The 21,998-nt window shown below is 44.1% G+C and overlaps 1 protein-coding gene across 3 annotated transcripts in view; it reads left to right on the top strand.

Moving 5' to 3' along the window:
• The window catches only part of LHFPL3 (LHFPL tetraspan subfamily member 3), a 279,538-nt gene that overhangs the window by 142,265 nt on the left and 115,275 nt on the right, over positions 1-21,998 (top strand). For all 3 annotated transcript variants that reach the window (XM_028746856.2, XM_077935778.1, XM_077935779.1), the window contains exon 2: positions 9,802-10,038. In XM_028746856.2, the coding sequence (XP_028602689.2) occupies positions 9,802-10,038 (237 nt within the window). The remainder of the gene's footprint in view (positions 1-9,801; positions 10,039-21,998) is intronic.

The raw sequence follows: 21,998 nt of genomic DNA on the forward strand, positions 1-21,998 counted from the left end.
CTCCAGACACAAGACAAAGCAAAACACTGCTATCTGCTATATACAGTTTTTTATGATCTTTGAAGTAAAGAGACACATGCACAGAGAGATCCACTAACACTATCAGCATGCTAGCTAATGCTGCTGTGTAAAACCCACAGCCCCTTCCCCTAACTCTTACGTGTTCAGAGTCTGACCCTGACACAGACAGGACAACATCAGGAAATGAATGAAAATGAAAAGGATGAAAGCAAAAGGAATGAAAGCAATGCCCCAGGGACTATTATACCTGTCTCTATGTGTAGGTATATTTCCTGAACCAATGGGAGGGTGAATAACTCAGCAAACCATACACTTGACTTTGCTGGTACAGCATTGCTGTGGTAACCCAGTGCACATGACACTCTTATCTCAGAACATTCAGATGTGGGGATCATGCTCCTCAAGACATCAGACCAAGCTCTGTGCAATTTAACTGGTTGTTCACATGACACCAACGCAATATAGCCTTCTTCTCCCACACCATGCCACCTTGGTCAACACATTCATTTCACAAGACCACCACACTACTGAAGCTTTCAACAACCAGCTCCTCCAGCACACAAGTCATGCTCAGCAGGAGTACAGTGAGAGGGGTACACCAATGACCATGGGTACTGGGGGCGGAGGGCTACAAATAAAGATGCTCTGTGTTCTTCTCCTCCGTGAACAGGCCAGCCAAGATGGTGCCCAAAGCCAGGAAACTGGACTGGTCTAAAGATGTCTTGAGATGAGGGCAGTGCCATGACTTTTATTTCTTTGGGGGGGGATTCCCTTTCTCCCTCCCTCCCCCCCCCCCCAATTACCCTGTGACTCTCCTTCAAATATATAAACAATGGTGGTGAGGTTTAGAGAAATGAAGCGTTGAAGAAATGAAACTTTCTTGTTCTTTGAATGTGAATGGTCAAGTTGTTCCCTCTGTTCTTTACAGTGACCTTTTAATTATCTGAAAACGTGTATTTCTTTCCATTCTGCAAATGACTTCCTTTTTTCAAAATATTTTCTCACTACTTGCCTACTTTACATACCGACCCAGGGCATTAAGTTAACCCCCCCCCCAAAAAAAAAAGTTGGCCAGAGGTGAGTGTCAGGTATAAACCAGCTCCAAGAGAAGGTTTGCAGCCAACTGCAGAAAACAGCCAGGAACAGAGAGGCTTTGATGATAGTCAGGCGGTGGCGGCGAGTGGGGGGGAGCCAGCAGCTGCAGAATTCAGCTCTTCCTGACCTTGACAGGGAAGCTGATAAGGCAGTAGCTGAGAGCAGGCTAGAATTCAGTCAACCCTCGCCTGAAGCACAGTCAGGCGCAAAAGAACTCAGAGATAGCCTGTCAGAAAAGGAAGAGATGGGGGCTAATCCACCAAGTCCAAGGAGTTGGTGAATGGGAGGTTTGCAAGACAGGAAGCAAAACAAGAGACGTAAGGTTCGTAAGTTCAATTGCTTCTGGCCACGCCAGAAGGGATCTTCAGAAGGGTCATCTTGAGTGATGATGCCGGAGGCTTTGTTAGAGCCGCCCAGAGCTATCTGTTTGTATCCTCCTTTTTAATTAGCTACACTTACTGTGTTATCAAGCTGGGAACCTGGACTCCTGACTGAGAGTGGCATCATCCTGCATCACAGCTAGTTGAAAAGCAATTTCCAAATGCTCACTTTTAATACAATAGATTTGTAGCAGATCTAGTTGTTCTTTCCTTCCAGACATCACCTCTGCTGAAGGGTCATGTCATTTCCCCAACACTCAAGTCACAGTATCTGTCTTGTAAGAAAATTCCAATTTTCTTCCCATCAAGCTTATGTCTAACAATGGCAATTGTTCTGGGTAACCTGGTTATATGGAAATCATGGGTACCTGTTGGATATTGCCAGTAATATCACTAGTGACAAGCAGAGCCATTCTTCATCCCTCCCTAAGTCAGTATTTGAATATTGATTTTCATTTTTTCCATTTCATTTAATAATGTATTCCCTCTTTATGAGGAGCTTCCTCTTCAAAGCAGCTTACCGTCTCCCATAAAAACCAGCTGCACTTAACAACAATTATTCATATGCTGAATTGTTCCCCCACTGAACTACTAAAGCAGAGGAGTTCTCATATATTTGGAGATACCCACAAGCTTTCCTGTTCTTCTTCTGTGCCATTATAGTGTCCTGCCATATCACGAGACTTCTGCTCTGTCCATCTATCCTATCAGTAATAGTATATTTTATATATTTATTTATAAAAGTATTTATGTACTGCCCTCTCATAAAATATCAGGGCAGTAAATAGTTCTACTTCACTGAACCATTCCTTTGTTTCATAAAATCCATATATTGTGTGTTGGGGCGGGGCGGAAACAGACCTCAAAGCTGTTTATAAAAAGCTAGTTTGTGGTGTGGACCTAAGGAGGGAGGGAAACACGTTTTTATACCATGGAAAGTTTTATGAGAAAGCTGTACAAAGTGTGGATGGGGAACAAATCCATTCAGTTCACATTTTAATGGAATCTTACTAACGTTACTTAATTTGCATGCCCCAAACCAAAACAGTAACCACCATGCAGCTGTGGTTGGTCCCTAAAAATTTGCACCTCTCCTCATTTGGTGATTGTTATGTACTGAGTGAATAGGATCCAAAATGCAGCAGTCTGATTGGTCCTAGAACAATAGGATCCAAAATGCAGCAGTCTGATTGGTCCTAGAACAATGCAGCAGTATGATTTGTCTGCAGGAGCCACCCAATCCGGCTCCAGATGGAAGTGAATCCATAACCTGATTGGCCTACAGGAGAATTCCAGAATTAGCCAATCACGTGCAGCCCATTGTGTAAATAATGTATATAAAGCAGATACTTTGAGGGGACTTTCATTCCTCCTCACCACTATGAGCTGAATAAAGAGCATGAAATCCACTCTCGACTGAGTATATTTCAGTGGTGCAGTTCTCCAATCCAAAAATATGAACAGAAAAGCATACATTGCTTATAAGAGTGAAAACAGTTTGCACAAATTCATTATGTTAGGAGAAATTGCCTGCAAAAATATGTTTGTTTAAAAAAAATTGTATGTAAAAGTGCACAACAGTAGAAAAGCGCATTCAAAAATCCATGTGAATTTTCATCTGGAGTTATTTTGTGTGTTTTTTTAAACAATGAATAATTTTGAAATGCAGAGGACAGAGCTTAAGGCTGGGGAAAAAAACAAGAAACTGAGAGAAACTTAAATTGACAAATTTGCCCATCCCTAGAACTTTCTATTTACGTCGTCTCTAAACCACTGATAAAAAAATTAATGTTTTCCACTTGAGAGCTGCATCATTAACGTCGAAGAGAGGGAAGCCAAGCTAAAGCGATACCAGAAAGGCATGATGCCAAACTGGCAGCTGAACAGATGAGCAGATGTATAACGGAGCAATAATACATCTGTTCACTGAAATTTCCTTGCTGCGGAAAAACTCTTGAGGCTGATTCTCAACGCAGAAGGTGCCGCTAGGGACTGTGGTCCTATTTCTGATCTTTTGGTGAGAAAAGGTAGACAGCCAGTGCGTTCCGCTCTTCTGTTCTGTTTTTCTCCCTGCTAAGCACCTTCTTCCTTCCAGTTACCTTCATTTCCACTCAGACAGGTTTGAGCTGCTGGCCAGCCACCAGATACAAAATCTAACACCTGTCTGCCAGATGTCTGCTGATGTATATGTCACTGCTATGCCATCTGCCCTGCAACCTGGCAGGCCTTCTCTCAAGAACTTGGAATCAAAGCGTATTAATGAGGGGAATAATTTCATGTATCACCTGCTTTACAAAAACTCTCTTCTTGAACCTGCACAAGATTGCTTCCTCGCCATCCCCTTTCTTCGGAGCATCTGCGTGATGCCTGTGTATTCCATTTTTTACTGTGTGGTCCTTGGGTGTGTTTTCCCCCAAACTGGATTTGTGGCAATTTTATATTATGAACAACTTCCTTCTTGTAGGCCCAGAATTGGTTCTGATTTGCTTATGGGCTGGTTCTGTGACAATGAGCATTCATCCTGCATTCAGGACGTTCCCATTAATCATTTGTCCATCCTATACTTTTCAAAGCATTTCTCCATTACAGTGGTACCTCAGGTTAAGAACTTAATTCGTTCTGGAGGTCCCTTCTTGACCTGAAACTGTTCTTTTTAAAAAAAGATATTTATTAAGGTTTTAGACAATAAAACAGACTTCACATTCACAGCCAAAAAGAAAAAAACACCATCACAATCAATCAAAAAAACCAAAAAAGAAAAAAGTACAATAAAAAACCCCCCATACAAAGTAGAAGAGAAAAGACATGAAAAAAGGAAAAGAAAAAAAACCCATAAAAAACCAATTTCTTAGATATTATTTTCATAACCCTCCTTCCAGACTTCCTCACATCTCCCTTTTCTGTGTTCCCTTGTACAAAATCTTATTCAGCAATACTTCACCCTCTTTCAAATCTTATTTTGTATTATACATTTCAACTATTATGTCTCCAATTTTTCCCTTTATTATCAGTTATTTAAGTTTGACATAACCTTATTCTAACTTCACCTTTGTTCTTATTCTTTTTGCATACTCCTTTCAGCTATGTCACTAATGCCGTATTATCTTTATATCCTGCATCATTCTAACATTCATACAATTTACAATGCTTTTGCAAATAGTCTTTAAATTTCTTCCAGTCCTCTTCCACTAGCTCTTCTCCCAGGTCTCAGATTCTGCCAGTCATTTCTGCCAATTCCATATAGTCTATCAGTTGCATCTGCCATTCTTCCAGAGTGGGCAAATCTTGTGTCTTCCAATATTTTGCGATGAGTATTCTTGCTGCTGTTGCTGCATACATAAAGAAAGTTCTATCCTTCTTTGGCACCATTTGGCCAACAATGCCCAAAAGGAAGGCCTCTGGTTTCTTAGGGAAGGTATATTTAAATACCTTTTTCAATTCATTATAGATCATTTCCCAGAAAGCCTTAACCTTTGGGCACGTCCACCAAAGTTGAAAGAACGTTCCCTCAGTTTCTTTACATTTCCAACACTTATTATCTGGCAAGTGGTATATTTTTGCAAGCTTGACTGGGGTCATGTACCACCTGTATATCATTTTCATAATATTTTCTTTTAGGGCATTACATGCCGTGAATTTCACACCAGTGGTTGACCTGAAACTGTTCTTAACTTGAGGTACCACTTTAGCTAATGGGGCCTCCTGCTTCTGCTGCGCTGCCAGAGCACGATTTCTGTTCTCATCCTGAAGCAAAGTTCTTAACCCGGGGTGCTATTTCTGGGTTACCGGAGTCTGTAACCTAAAGCATCTGTAACCTGAAGCATCTATAACCCGAGGTACCACTGTACTTTCCAAACCACCAAAAGTCTCTCTGTGTGTTTTTTTAATGGATTTGTTTCACTTGAGCAATAGAGCTCTTTAAACTGCTTGAATTGTGCAAACGGTACGTCCTTGAATCTTTCCCACAAAATACTGACAGCCTGGAGGCCCTCAGACTCTTGTGTCGGGGACTGTTTCTGCATGGGCCATTCTGTGTGTCACCGTCTGCAGAGCTGAAGTCCCAGACTTCCCCGCTTAATTCAGTGGATTGATGTGTTTTGTCAGCTAACAGCCTCAGCTAAGTCCTCTTATCTGAGAAACCGCTGGCAAGCCAAGACAAAACCGTATCTCAGGCTAATTTGTCTTTATTAGAGTGCAGCTTAAGAAGCACCTGTGTGTCCTAGCCTGAAGAACTTGGTGGCCCATATTCTGCACTTGCGGCAAGAACTGATCAAGGCCCGGTGGCAGCAACGTCAGTGCATCAGCTGCTGTTCGTAGCTTGACAAAGTAGCCGCAAAGTAATGTTGACATTTTGGCTCTTGCCAGCTTGGCAAGTAGTGAGGGGACAGGGGTGAACAGCGGAAGAGATTTTGTCCACATGGGCCTGCAAACAAGGCCTGTGGGTTCAGCCAGAAACTATGTTGGCCAGCAGGTAATGGCTTTTCCCACCTGCCTTGCCCCAGCCTCCAGCCCTAAGGGAGCTGTTTCCAGAAGAAGAACTGAGAGGGGAGAGAGACTCTGTTTGCCATCAGGGAGTGGTTGGTTTCAGTGGCGTAGCGTGGGTTGTCAGCACCCGGGGCAAGGCAAGTAATTTGCACCCCCTAACCCGTGGATTTGCGCCCCCTAACCTGTGGATTTGCCCTAACCCCAGATGTTGTGCCCGGTGCGGCCGGCCCCCCCTGCACCCCCCACGCTACGCCACTGGTTGGTTTCACCTCTGCTGTACCCCCTCGAGTCTGAGGAACCTTCAGAAGGAAGTTGCTGCCATGGGCATTATGTATATGTGTATTTTGCCCATGTATGGAGATTGTGTGTATGAACTTAACAGTGTTTAGTTTATCTTTCGTGTGCTATTTTGTTAATGTTGTTAATATTGTTTTATAGATTATAAATGCAACATATAATATGACTTTTGCTTTAGCTGCGGTGTTTTGATTATGTTTTAGTTGGTGCTCTGTTATAGTTTGTAATTGTTTTGCTGAAAATCTGTTATTTATTCTGTACGATATATGCTGCATTTGTGATGTTCTGTTATGTTCTATCATGGTTTTGTTACTAGATTCAGGTACATAGTCGTGTTGGTCTGACTCACTCAAAATATAAAAAAAATAAAAAATGTCCAGTAGCACCTTAGAGACCAACTAAGTTTGTTCTTGGTATAAGCTTTTGTGCATGCACACTTCTTCAGATACACAGATGGTTTTGTTATTTATTGTTCGTAAGCCACTTTGGGATTCATTTGACTGAAAAGCAGCATAGAAATATAATAAATCAAATCCACCAAATCAAATCCCTAGGCTGATTTGCATGTACACAGGAAAGTAGCATTATTTATTTTGGGAAGTTGGGGGGAAATGGTGTCAATGAACACAGAAATTGCCCAGTTTTCCTTGACAGGGAGGATATTGCAAATGATTGCTCAGTTTGTGGATTCAGATATCAGCAGGAAAGATGTGATATCCCCACTTCAAAGGAGGGCAGCAGGGGCTAGAGATGTGTATCTTAAAGGCACATACACCTGCCATAGCGGATGTGTGACACACCTTTCACTGACAGCTGCCACTCCTACTCTTCTTCCTGCCAGCCCATCACATCCGCCACGTTTCTGTACTAAACCATGGCAGCAGTGAACAAACTGTGAAAATGGCAGTCAGGCAAAAAGGGATGAGATTGCTTGCACAGAAAATTTCCTGGTCCTCTGGGAAGGATTAAAAAGTCAAAATCTACCCTTTCAAATAAAAATGATAGGTAGATTTTATAAGTATCCCTTCTGCTTTAAAGATCTTACGATCTTATAACTGATAAATGAAACCTTGCTGGGACTGCATCGCAAATACTCGCCTGTGCTTCCTAGCATGCCAAATGAAAACTGTGCCTAGGTAATTTTATTTAAGAGTGTACCATGTGTACTTCGCTTTTAATTTATTTTTTGCATGTGAAGACTGCTAATTCTCATAACATTTATTAAGTAGTGCATTGAACTAATGGGGGCTCCTTTTCCTAGCACTGCATTCTGAAGATAGAATCCTATGAGTTAATTTCAACGTAACTGATATTTTGTTTTCAAAAAACTGTGTAAGTTCATTTTAATTGTAAGTAAGGTGGACAACCGCCTGCTTTTCTCTTCCACATGATTTCAGCTTAATTATTGCTTCTGAATTATTACTTCTACAGTGTTCAAGGCATACAATGTAAGCAGCTGCTGAAAAATAACACTGAATTTTCTTAACTATACTTTCATACCTAACACCTATTCACTCTTCCAAGCAAACCAAATTAACATACAGAGCAAAGGTGTGTCTTTTGTTCTGTGTGACTTACTCTGTTCGCTTTCAGTGGTTGTGACAATTATGCAAGAAAAACACCCCACACTAATTTAGGATTTTTAATAATTTAAACATCAATGAGCAACAAAATAAATATAGGAGTTGAAGTACCTTGTACCTCAGCTCTTTATGCTGGATGTGAGGTCTGTGAAAGTGGCCCAATAGAAGCTTCCCTTTTATGCAGGAATTGTGAGGAATTCCTAGTACAGTGGTACCTCGGTTTAAGAACAGCCCTGTTTATGAACTATTTGGTATATGAACTCCGCAAAACTGGAAGTAGTGTCCTAGTTTGCGAACTTTACCTTGGTCTACAAACGGAAGCTGAACAGTGGAAGGGCACCGGCGGCGGGAGGTCTCATTAGGGAAAGCACGCCTCGGTTTAAGAATGGTTTCGGTTTAAGAACGGACTTCCGGAACAGATTAAGTTCGTAAACCAAGGTACCACTGCACCACTGAAGGTCTTTATTGGGCATAAAAAGGATATGGCTAGGGAAAGACACAGCCAGATGGGCAGGGTATAAATAATAAAGTTATCATTATTATTATTATTATTATAAAAGGTAAAGGTACCCCTGCCCGTACGGGCCAGTCTTGACAGACTCTAGGGTTGTGCGCCCATCTCACTCAAGAGGCCAGGGGCCAGCGCTGTCCGGAGACACTTCCGGGTCACGTGGCCAGCGTGACAAGCTGCATCTGGCGAGCCAGCGCAGCACACGGAACGCCGTTTACCTTCCCGCTAGTAAGCGGTCCCTATTTATCTACTTGCACCCGGGGGTGCTTTCGAACTGCTAGGTTGGCAGGCGCTGGGACCGAGCAGCGGGAGCTCACCCCGCCGCGGGGATTCGAACCGCCGACCTTTCGATCGGCAAGCCCTAGGCGCTGAGGCTTTTACCCACAGCGCCACCCGCGTCCCCTTATTATTATAGCAAGAGACAAAAATGTGGATGACAAGATTATAACAGGCTAGAATTGCTGTGGAAAGGCCTTTCAGAAATGTCAGGCATCACCTCTGTGAGTTTGTTCAAGTGAAGCTGGCTTGACTCTCAGCTGTTTGGTCTGCTTATGTTTGCCAAGGAAACAGAAAGCAGGGAAGAGGTACAAAGTGACTTGAGGGAAATCTAGGACATGCTTTTCGGATGCGTGTTCATCATTTCTTGACCACTGATGGTTCATGAATCAAGAGGCAAGTGGTAGAGAAAGAAAAGTCTTTCCTGGGGCCAGTGACATTTCGGACGGCTTGTTTTCTATACTGAAGGGGAGTTGGAAACCAGAAGTAATTTTCTTATAGAAGAAGATTAATGAAGTTGGAAGAACTGCAAGACAAAACTATCCTGGAAATCTTAGGGCATTTCATCATTCAAGTTGGACTCTGATTAGAAACTTCCCCAGCGCTGCAAGGAGTTAGAAGCTTTCATTCATCAGTAAGAACTTGAAAAAGACTACTTGTTAAATGGATGTTTTACCAGAGATTCATAATATTTGTTGTTGTTTTTGTATTTGGTTGAAAACTTACATTAGCACAATACAGATACCATTTGGATATAAGGTGGATCTCTTTATTTGCTCCACAGACTTTAAATTTACAGTATGTCAATTTGCTTTGCATTACAAATGGATGTATCAACTTCCCTGCTTGTCTTGCATCCCCAACTCTTTCCCAAAAGTCTGAGAATAAGCAAAAGAAGTTGTTAAGGGTGCAGGTTTCCCACCCACCAGCCCCCCAAAAAGTTCATAAAACTTCAAGTTTCTGAGCAGCATCATAATTTTCTGCACAGTGGATATGTTGGGGTTGTCTTGGACATAAGCAGGTTGTGAAGTTTTGCATCGCAAAGTAGAGACATTTTAATAACTGAATATGGGAATAGTTGTGAGATATAAACTTCAGCCACGTGATTGTTCTGTCATTCTCTTTATTCCTCTTTCTTTCTTTCTTTTCCCAGCTGCCTGTCTTGTCCTGGGCTGTATGATTTATCCTGATGGCTGGGATGCAAAGGAGGTGAAACGGATGTGTGGTGAAAAGACGGACAAGTACACCCTGGGGGCTTGTTCAATCCGCTGGGCTTACATTCTGGCCATCATTGGAATCCTGGATGCCCTGATCCTCTCTTTCTTGGCATTTGTACTTGGCAATAGACAGGACAGCTTACTAGCAGAGGAACTCAAGCTGGAAAACAAAGGTAGGAGGAACGGCTTTGGGAGGCTGTGTTACTCTGAACGGCAAGGGAAAGCACTTAAAAACAACCATCTCCATTGTCTGTGTAAAGACTCGTGCTTGCTCATAAGTTATCCCCCATCCATATTAAAGAACTGGTCCTTTGTGCTGGTCCCGGGGAAAAGGTTACCGTTGACGTAGTCGAAGTCCGGTCCTGAGTCACTAGCCTGGAAACAGTTCGCAAGGAGTGGGGCGAGGTCCGAAGCAGGAAGCCGAGCGGAGACAGGAACACTGGAGGGTCAGGTCTGGGTCCGGACAGGAGCAGGTACTCAACGACGACGTTGCTCCCGCAACCTGGGACCGGGCTGACTGGCCTTTATCTTCTCTGAGGCCAGGGGCGGCCCCGGCCCCCAGGAGACCCGCCTCTCCTGGCCTTAAGGCGAGCACTCCTCCTGGGAGAAACCAGTTCCCTTCGCCTCTCTGCCCTGAGCCTCTGCAGTTCAGGAGAGGCTGAAGGGTTACTGGACCCAGGGGGAGACTCACCTGTAGACACTGAGTCCTCAACTACCTCTGGGGCCAGAATGGATTCACCTGGTGCCTGGTGATCCGGCACAGGTGCAGGCGCCTCAGAATCAAGGCCCTGCCCCAGTTCAGCCGGCCCTGGAGGCGGGGACTCCTGTGCCGGCTGGGATTCCTCCGGTTCACCCTCTGAATCGGATTCCCAGGCCATCACACCCTTAGTATTATTGACCTTGTCAAATGGCACCTTTTGGCTTCTCCCCTTCCTTCCCCTTTCTTGCTCTTCAGGCTCTGGCTGAGTGGCAAAAGTTCCCATGTAATTCATGCTCCTGTGTGCTGCTGCCCAAAGGGATGTTACTCTGCCTCGGAGGGCAAAGAAAAGCAAGGGAGCAGTGATGGTGATGTAGACTGTGGAGGAGGATACTACATGCTGATGAACTCAGCGGATCTCAGAGCTGGTTGTAGTTCTGCTGGTCCCGGGGGGGGGGGGTGTACCGTGCGGCGTGGTCTAAGTCCGGTCCTAGGTCGAGGGTAAGGAGGCTGTCCGTCAGGGATGAAACGAGGTCCAAAACGAGAAGTCGGGCATGGTCAGGAACTCAGGAGAGCAGGTCAGGGTGCTGGCAGGAACAGGTTACCAATGATGTTGCTCCCGCAACCTGGGACTGGGCAGGCTGGCCTTTATCTCCTCCGAGGCATAGGGCAGCCCCGGTTCACAGGTGACTTGCCTTCCCTGGCCTGTGAGAACTTAGTTCCCTCCGCCTCTCTGCCCTGAGCCTCTGCAGTTCAGGAGAGGCTGGAGGGTTACTGGACCCAGAGGCAGCCTCACCTTCCCCTGACAGGGCTGGGAGAGGAGCACCTGCAGGCAATGGGTCCTCGATCACATCCGGAGCAAGAGCGGATTCAGCTGGTGTCTGCTCCTGAGGATCCGGCACAGGTGAGGGCCCTTCAGGTTCAAGCCCCAGCCCCGGCTCAGCTGGCCCTGGAGGCGGGGACTCCTGTGCAGGCTGCGATTCCTCAGGTTCAGCCTCTGAATCAGATTCCCAGGCCATCACAGTAGTCCTTGTTCTGCCTAATTGCATTGCGTTTCCTCCCAGGACAAGTCTTTTACCGCGCAATCTGCAAAAGCAGTTCCTGCCGAATTCAGTGTGCAGGGCCCGGTCCACCCATGAGGCAAGGTGAAGGGACCACCTCAAGCGGCAGGATCCACAGGGGCAGCAGATCCCCCTGCAGACCTTAATTTCTTCCCCTTGTTTGAGATGTAGATCTTGACTCCCACATTCTTCCCTGGTGGGGAGAGAGGTGTCATTTTTGTGGTTCACTTCAGGGGCCAAAACGTCTTGGGCCAGCTAAATACAGTTAAATATATATATATAGAGAGAGAGAGAGTTTTAGTCTTAGTTGCTTTAGGTGGACGGTGGATATATCAAATATAGCTTTTAAAAAACAATTATTAGGAAATGCAATTTTTGTGCATTTTTAACAACGCAGTAAGGAAACCTTTCACCTCCTAGGATAGGAACCAAGGATAGACAAACCTGCCTTGGACTATTAGTTTATTTCACCCCTATATTGTCTACTCCACGGTTAGCCATCATGCTGCCCTCCAGATGTCATGGGCTACAGTTACCATCTCCCCATGCTCCTATTAAGATTTTTCCTAAGTTTAAGAGCCTCACAGGAGGTGGCAGGGGAGGGAGAGCGATGGTTTAACACTTTCTTCTTGCTGTGACCTACCCCCTTGTGCTGCTGACTGGGGAACAGCTGGGGTGGTGAAAAGCTTGCCAGGATACGCACATTTTCCAAGGCCTGTTAGGGAATATGGTTATTGCCCAGAGAATGAACAAAATTCATTTGGATAAGGAATAAAGACCTTTTAGGAAGGAAAACGCCACGTGGTTATCACCTATAGAAGCGCTATCAGTAAAGAAGACCAACATTAAAGGAGATTGGGGTACCTATGAAGATATTACAGAATTCAAATAAGGGAAACCAAACTTAAAAAAGAGAGAAGACATACAAAACTGGATCAAAGACTGGGTCCAGTATTTCCAATTAAATGAGATATTCAGGAAAGACAAAGAAAGAGGATTTTCTGAGGAAAACTCAGAACTCAAAAAAGTCTTATTGGGCAACAAATAAAAACTAGTTTCAAAAATTTATAAAATCTTATTAGAGTGGGGAGACTAAGGAGGAAATGGCAAAGACCTCTATGATCCAACGGACAATTGACCTAGGACACATGTTGGGTTGAAATAAACGACAGACGAATGACAAGTGTCATATGGGAGGCATCTCCCGAGCATGTCTCGGGGAGTACCTTTTATTGAATATTACAGCATTGCCACATATGTGCTTGTTGCTGATTGGTTAACACAAATACAATGCAAGGATTGCATATAAACATTAATCATCAATAGATTAAAGGTTGGGAAAGGGAACACAGAATTGGACAGGTATGAAAACCTCCTTATTAAACTATTACTAATGATTGATATAACAAAACTTAAAAGAGCATAACTATCGCATTCCGTAGATGTGGTCAACCATGCATTAAGAACAGGTCAGGGTACGATGTTTCATGAACTCAATGTGAACTAAACATTCTAGGGTGGGTGAGGAAGGAATGCTTCAGCATAGAGCGGCTTGCCAGAGTCATGTGCAGAAGCAAAACTTCCCATCAGACACAACTGTGGAAAACCACAATAAACTTCCCGACATGCTATACCCTAAAAGAGAACCTACAAAAGGTGATATATAGATGGTACCTCACCCCTAGTAAATTTGTAAAAAATGTATAAAAAGGAAACCAATTAATATATACTCAAAACTGAAAAAGATGTTCAGGGTCTCATTTCCCAAGAAACCAGAGATGTTCTTATTGAGTATAGCAGAGGGGGAAATATCCAAGAAAGTACTTAGTCTTTTCCTCTACACAGTAACAGCAGCCAGAATAGTCCCACAAAAATAGACTGGCAAAAATAAGCTAATGGAATACGCGGAGCTAGCAGTGTTGACTGCAAAGATAAGAAATCAGGATGAGTCAGATATAAAAGAAGAATGGGAATACTTTGGCAAATATTTAAAGAAATATTACAATCAGATAAATTTCCAAGTGGTGTTAGATATATGAGCAGCAGTTAAAATAAGCAGAAGAAGGGTGGTCATTGAGGAGATGCAGCTTAACAAGGACTAATTCTCTTTTTTTTAATAATAATTTTTATTAAATTTTTCCTTTTACAAATTCGCCATCCCAAACAATATTCACAAATTTCAACTTTTTGGACTTCCACCAGCTTCTCCACCAATCTTCCATATTTTCTAACAAGGACTAATTCTCAGTTTGAATTGCGTGATTGGGTTTTGATCAGACACTACGGCATCCTAAAATGCAGCTTACAATACAGGGTTCTTTCATCATTGACTTTTCCCAACCTTCTTGCACAATTTTTTTGTGCAGTTTTGTCTTACTTGGCCAAAAACTTCAGGCTGATTCATGAGCAACTCTTCGCTGGAAAGTAGTTCTTTGGGAGCTGCCAAAAAAAGATCCACAATGTGGTATTAGAATTGCTTTCTAAAAACAATTGCTTTCAAAAGGCAGCAGATTTCTAGTTCTCATGGTTAGAAAGATATACTAAATAAGCATATGGGCATTTTCTGCTATGATCTTCACAGAATGACTGGGGAAAGCTTGGGAGAATGCAATGATGATGAAATTTGCAAGCAAAAGGAATGCTGTTAAATATAATTGCCAAAATAAGTTTATTTGGAGATGGGCCTTGCTCATACAGTGCCGGAATGATAAAAGTAGCAGATGAAATACCTCATTACAACTTACTTACTTTAATGTAGCAAACCAACACTGTGTAGACTTTTTTGATCTCTCGGTTTTCTCGCTTCTTTGTCTAGTCCTTGTTTAAAGCCGTCCAAGTTGGCAAATAAATTTTGCAAAAGAGTAAAGCAGGAGAACTAAATGCATAAGACTTATACATGTCTCCTCAAATATGCATAATGTATACAGAAATGGGTTTACATTTATGCATGGGCAGCCATTCCCCCCCCCCCCCCATCTAAGGGTCTCAGAGCTTTGGATTAAGCCACTATCTGTACATTGTTGTTTAGTCATTTAGTGGTGTCCGACTCTTCATGACCCCATGGACCAGAGCACGCCAGGCACTTCTGTCTTCCACTGCCTCCCACAGTTTGGTCAAACTCATGCTGGTAGCTTCGAGAACACCATCCAACCATCTCGTCCTCTGTCGTCCCCTTCTCCTTGTGCCCTCCATCTTTCCCAGCATCAGGGTCTTTTCCAGGGAGTCTTCTCTAATAATAATAATAATAATAATAATAATAATTTATTATTTGTACCCCGCCCATCTGGCTGGGTTTCCCTAGCCACTCTGGGCGGCTTCCAACAAAGATAAAAAATACACTGAAATGTCACATATTAAAAACTTCCCTGAACAGGGCTCTTCTCATGAGGTGGCCAAAGTATTGGAGCCTCAACTTCAGGATCTGTCCTTCCAGTGAGCACTCAGGGCTGATTTCCTTCAGAATGGAGAGGTTTGATCTTCTTGCAGTCCTTGGGACTCTCAAGAGTCTCCTCCAGCACCATAATTCAAAAGCATCAATTCTTCGGCGACCAGCCTTCTTTATGGTCCAGCTCTCACTTCCATACATCACTACTGGCAAAACCATAGCTTTAACTATACGGACCTTTGTTGGCATTTCAATACTGTTCTATTTATCAACCTAGCCATTAAGTATCATAGTTTTGTAGAACTGTTGAGTTAGAAGGGACCCCGAAGATCATCTAGTCCAACCCCCTGCAATGCCGGAATATGCAGCTGTCCCATATGGGGATCGAACCTGCAACCTTGGCGTTATCAGCACTGTGCTCTAACCAACTGAGCTATCCCAGTGTGCATCTTGTTCAAGGTAACCCTAGCTCCTATGACTAAACACTTGGTTAACTGAAGACTGAATAACAGCACACTTTCTCGTTGTGTTGTGCTGTCTGTTGATGGGATGTGGTTGTGGTTGTTTAAAGTCATAATGAATCGGAGCAGTTTGCTTTTTATTTATTTCTTTAGGATGCAGCCAAGTCCACAGGCTTTTGTGTACTAATGCTGCTGTTCTCCCACTTTCCCCTGAACGCCTCATTCAAATAGCTAAAATAATAACAATTAATCTCTAAGGCAGGGGCTTAACCAAATAATCTGAGCAGCTGCCCCCATTGCAGTGCTTGGGAAGCACGAGTTATTTACTGTTGCACTTCCTCACGGGTAGCCTTACTGTGTGAGTTATTAAGCTCTTGAAGAGTGTTATCTCTTCACAAAGGCTCTAAATTTGACTACAAAGCCTTCGGAAGTGGCAAGACAGTTGAGAATGAGCCCTGGATTATAAATATCGGGATTTTTAAAATATTGAGCCTGAGCCTGAGGCACTGTGAATGTGTCAGAGTCAGGTTTCCTGTTCTAAGCAGACATCAAAGGATTCCTGCGAACTGTGCAAGGGTGTCTGAAATATTAGGATGGCCCACACATTCAGGCACACACAGACACACCTTGATGACTGTCCTGAATTTGGTCCCAAGGGCTTGCTGGGGAGTGAGCTGGGAATAATAATAATAATAATAATAATAATAATAATAATAATAATAAATTTTATTTATATCCCGCCCTCCCCAGCCGAAGCCGGGCTTAGGGCGACTAACAACAATCAACAATCAAATAATCAAACAGTCAAATAATCACACATTCTAAAAATATTTCATTCTAAAAATTAATTAAAATCAAATTGATGGCAACCGATTAGGCAAAATTCTGTGCAGGTTGCCAGAGGAGGGAGTCAGGCTGCGCCCTGACCAAAGGCCTGGTGGAACAACTCTGTCTTGCAGGCCCTGCGGAAAGATGTCAAGTCCCGCAGGGCCCTAGTCTCTTGTGACATAGCATTCCACCAGATTGGAGCCACAGCCGAGAAGGCCCTGGCTCTACTTGAGGCCAGCCTAACCTCTCTGAGGCCTGGGACCTTGAGGGTGTTATTATTTGCAGACCGTAGGTTTCTCTGTGGGGCATACCAGGAGAGGCGGTCCCGTAGGTACGAGGGTCCTATGGGGGTTCATTTGGAGGGTTCAGCTTCAAGGTCAAGATTTGGACTTGATGGCTACAGGGTCTGATAGACATATATTCCTTTACATCCCAGTGTTAGATGGGATTCATAGCAGTCTCCCATTTAAGACATTGGTGAGGTCTGGAGAGCATCTTGGCTTCAGCAACTCTGCAGTTTCTGCCAGGTACTCAACAGACCATTCACTGGGCCTCATCACAAAGACCTATTGAACCTACTGAATCAAGGTTGAAGAAAAGGAGTCTATCGTGCTACACTTACACACACATTCCCAAAACATTCCTCATGTTATCTGCCCCCTCTGTTTCCATTTGATGTTAGACATGTGACTGAGGAGAGCCTTCTTGGTTGATGCTTCCCTGGCGCTAGTTCCGAAATCATTTTAGCTGTGGTGCCATTTTATTTGCCTGGGGTTTTTATAGTATATGCTGGGTCTGAGTTGTTGTTTCTTAATCCGTTCCACTGAATTGTATCAGGGTTGTGTGCTTTTTTTAGCTGCTGCTTCCAAAAACAAAGGTTGGCTAAATTTACCCAACTGATGCTTCAGACAAATGGTACCCCACATGGTTAGGTCCCATGTGGTTCCTGGTTTCTATGGCAGCCACTCTGCTCCCATAAGGAAGGAAGAGGGACATTTCATCTGGACAGGTGGGAAAACAACATACGCATGGACATTTCCACTCACGCTGCTCTTCTCGCCCACTGGGAAGGTCAGAACACTTTTCAAGTTGTGAGGCGAGGCGCAACCTTAAAGCCCTTGGAATGCATCAAACTGTGAAGAACAACCTCATGATTCTTAGCGGTATATTTAAGCTTCCCTAATTTTGGAGATAAGTTGGGTTTTATTTATGTTTCTGATCTCCATAGTCCAGATATGTGGGTAACACAGTCACGTTCCACAGCTGGATCTCCACAGTGAGCCTCAGAACTACAAAAGTGTTTTAGGAGATGTAGGAGGTTTGAATCAAATAACGAAAGGGTGAAAACAACCTCCGAAGGTGACTGAATCTCCCCTTCCCCCGTGATCTATCGGTGGGCAGACCAGGAGAAGATTTGGGTATATAAGAAGATAGAGTACAGTCACAATAGCTATTTCTGCAGAACTTTAGATTGTTCAAAGCACCTTCACATGCATTATCTTTTGATCCTTGGAAAGTCCCATAATGTAGACACATATTTCTCCCCACGTGCTAGAGGTGGACTGAGGCTAAAAGAGAATGACTTAACTTAAGGCCAGCTCGGAGCATAGAAAGTTGTCTTATATCATGTAAGACCATTGGTCCGTCTTGCTAAGTATTGTCTCTGCTGAGTAGCTGCCACTTTCCAGGACCACAGGTAGGAGTCTTTTCCAGTCTTACCTGGAGATGCCAGTGGCTGAATGTGGACGTTTTACATGCCAAGCATGTGCTCTTTATTGCCAGAAATAATCAACTTGTCCCCAAAAGCAGACTTCACTGCGAATTGAAAGATGCTGCTAACATTTCTATTTTAAACACCAAAAGTTCAAAATAGATGGTTGCCTTTCTGGAACTATGCTGGTTCACTGCTATCCAAGTACAAACAGCTTTAATATAAGGGGGGAAATCTCTATGTTAACACCAGTTTCCCGAGCCTCTAATTTACTGGTGCTCAGCTTCATTTATTGAGGTTTAACACAAATGTTAGGGATAGGGATGCAAAATGCATGCTGGTTATAATCCTATTACATGCTTACCTAGGAGTAAGACCCAGTGGGACTTCTGAATAGGCATGCATTAGGTTACATTGCCAGGGATAGGGGTTTTTTAACCTTCTCATCCTTTTTTTGGGAAACCTTTCAATCCTAGTTCAGTGTGGTAAGCAGAAAGGAAATATTATTTCCTTGATTCATACTGTCAACCCAGTGCAAACAATCCTCAATTTTGTTATCATGAAACCAAGGTATGATGGTTCCAAAAATACCTAATCATGGTTTGGTGATAGGTGAATAAGTCTTAAAGGATCCAAAGGCTTGCATGCACTTTCTTCTTCTTATGTGTTGTGATACCTTCCCTTGTGTGTTGCAGTTCTGTTCATGGTCTGTGGAGAAACCTACTTGCCATTTTATTCCAAGAGCAGAGTATGCTTTGTGGTTGTCCTGAAATCCTGGATGGGAAACTAGGATTTCCTGTTCATTTCCCATCCTAGGTTGCAGGAGAAGCATGTACTGTAGCTTACTGGAAGCTGGGCAGCGATAATGGGATTGCAGTACAGTAATTGAGGGGAGGGAGAGTAAGGAAAAGGGGCTCTATAAACCTGAGGGTCCTCCAAGGCTCCTTCGCCTTGGTAAACCATGGGCTGTTATTTCATCCAAACTAGCTCACTGCTTGTGAGCTCCTGGTACACAGGGAGGCTTTGCAAAAGTGGTTCCAACAGGTACTGCTGCAAAGAGTTCCCCACATATTGATGATTCACACAATATGTAGCGGTGGAGGATAGCCATCTTAAATGACCTGGAGTTCTTTTGGCACTTCAGAAGCTTTTCAGGAGTGGTGCAAAATCCCACTTCTCAACCACCTGCATACTGTAAGGAGAAAACTACATATAGATCACCCATGTGGTGTAATTAATACAAGAATTGGCTGGCTCCCTAGATCCAAAGCGCAGGGCTAAATGCGCTCTCCAGTAAGAGAGAGCCCCAGCAGAGTTTAAAAGTCACAAAATATGCAGTGACAGTGAAGCATTAGGAATATAGGCTGTTAGACCTTTTAATATCCCATTTAGTCCACTGACAGCGCTCCCCCATTTCTACATCTCTCGCAAACAGGCCACACTGTTTAGTAAGTTTAAATGCTTTACTTACAGAGTTCAAAGGTTAGATTCATGTGCTATTCCATGCAGCAACAATTAAACACAGGCAGAAATCTTGGGATACAAAATATTCTGAAATAGCTCTAATCATGCAGTCTGAGCTTGTAACTTGGTGAGTTCACATGGTGAAAAAGAGTGAACAAAGACGGAAACTTAACTTCCCTCCAGGTGAGGGGCATGACCTAGCTGAGTCTAAGAATACAATTCTATGATCTTAACCCCTTCATGCATTAACTAGCCCTAAGCTTGCTAGTTATATCTGACTGCGATTTCCCACATTTACTTCCTTTCGAGAGCTGCCATAAATTCACTGTAGGTACAAAGCCTCCTTTTAAATGTCTGGAAATGAAATAGTCTCAAAGTAAATTCTTTAGTCTTTGATTGTTATTCCAGTGGGGTCTTATGTCTTTTAGAGGTGAAGGGTACACCAAAGTGCACTTGAAATGACAGGACATGTTTTTAAACAAGATATTTCAGAGCACTAATTGGGAGTTTGGGGCATGAGAGGCACTCGGTGACATATTTAGAAGAACAGGCACGAAAGGGCATGGCTCTGATACTATAATACAACCCTAGGAACTGTCAGCATGGAAGGAAGGGATGTGGAATGGTAAAGTGATGCTCTTCTGAGGGTGAGGATCAAGCATTGTTTCATGGTATACTGCTGTGCTCCTCTGCCATTTCAAAGTTAGCCTTTAGCTTCTAATTCCTGGATTTAGAGCAATCGTTGAGATCCTGCTGAGAATTAATTGGCACGTGCCCTTTAGCTTATCCAGAAAACGCGACTAACGGGTAAAGAGCAAGCCTTGCCGCCTTCCCTCGGTCAGTTTTGTCTTTTTCGTGCTACCCTCCTGCTGCTTGGTTGCTGGTTGTTAGCTTTATTCAATGCAGGGCAAAGATGACACATTATTGAGAGAAATAAATATCCTCCACTTCCCGCCATAGCTGCCTTGTTATATTCTTGAAGGAGGCTGACAATCTCCTCCCGAACATGTCTTTCTAAGGTCTCTGTGACATGATTAGCTGCTGTAACTTTGCAGTCGGCTATCACGCTAGCATTTGTGTTGGTTTTAAGGGACTGTGCAACTCCCATGGCCACCAATTAGGCTGCAAGTCGGTGACGTTTCAGGTAAAGCGGATCTCGGGCAAAGGAAATTGCTTGTGTGTGAAGTGCGCCTTGATTGACCTCCTGGAGTCAAGGTCTTACAGGAGGAAGGGAATCAATTCGTTATATACACTCGTATCTCCAGAGGAACTGCAGTCCCTGGTGAAATCTGAAAGCTGAGGTTCAGAGGACTTTAGAAATTAAATCCGTACTGATGGAGCACACAGAAGATGTAGAACATATGTAACATAATAGCTCTCTTCAAATATATGAGGAGTTGTCATATAGAAAGTGGGGCAGGCTAATGAGAAGGAAAAGCAAGGAGGCAGATTTTGGTTAATCATTAGGAGGAACATTCTAAGAGGAAGAAGTGTTTGCGTGGCGAGTTCCCACGTGGCGAGTTAGGCCACAACTTTATTGATTACAGGAATTGAGCAGTATTGGCTTAGGCATTGGTCCTACAACTAACCAGCCTGGCCGGTGAGGGTTAACCACCAGTGGGAGGAGTCCTGCTGAGGCACATCAACTAGGACCTCCCCCGGGGTCACCGCGTGGGGGCGTGCCGTGGGCCCACACCTCCATAGGCTTAGGGCGAGGCCACGCTCCCCGGAATCCTTTACCGGACTACCCTTTATTTGGGAGAAGGTGATGGCGCTCCTTCTCCCCCTTCATCTGCATAACAATAGACTGTACCCCCACCAATGCCCACCACCCATATCGTGGAGTTGTGACGGTTTGCTATGAGGTAGGCGAAAACCAAATGGCTGGAGCCAATCTGCCAGATGGAAAAATTCCTAACAGGCCCCTTGACGGCGAACCAACCGAGGTTCATAGCAATGTCAGAGAACCTAGCCTGACGGGTGGGAGCGGAGGGGAAACCAGGTCAGCTGCGGCGCGGGAAAGAGAGAGGTCCTCAGCCGCGCCAGACCTAAGAAGAAGAAGAAGAAGAGTTTGGATTAGATATCCCGCTTTATCACTACCTTAAGGAGTCTCAAAGTGGCTAACAATCTCCTTTCCCTTCCTCCCTCACAACAAACACTCTGTGAGGTGAGTGGGGCTGAGAGACTTCAAAGAAGTGTGACTAGCCCAAGGTCACCCAGCAGCTGCATGTGGAGGAGCGAGGAAGTGAACCCGGTTCACCAGATTACGAGACTACCGCTCTTAACCACTACAACACACTGGCTCTCTAAGTAGGCGAGGCCACGCCCCCCCCATGCCAGCCGATTGGCTAGCATGGGGTATGACGCAGCCGAGGATTCCCTGCTATCACGTGGGGCTGAAGCCAGCCCCCGCGAGTGTGGGGAGGGGCGTGAAGCCCGCAACCCCACCTCCTCCCTAGCTCGGAAGCGGATTTTGCGTGCAACATACGATCACAGTAGGCGGTGGGAAGTTCTGCTTTTCTGCAG

The sequence above is a fragment of the Podarcis muralis genome, chromosome 10 (genome assembly GCF_964188315.1).
Source record: "Podarcis muralis chromosome 10, rPodMur119.hap1.1, whole genome shotgun sequence".
NCBI classification, from domain to species: Eukaryota; Metazoa; Chordata; class Lepidosauria; order Squamata; family Lacertidae; genus Podarcis; species Podarcis muralis.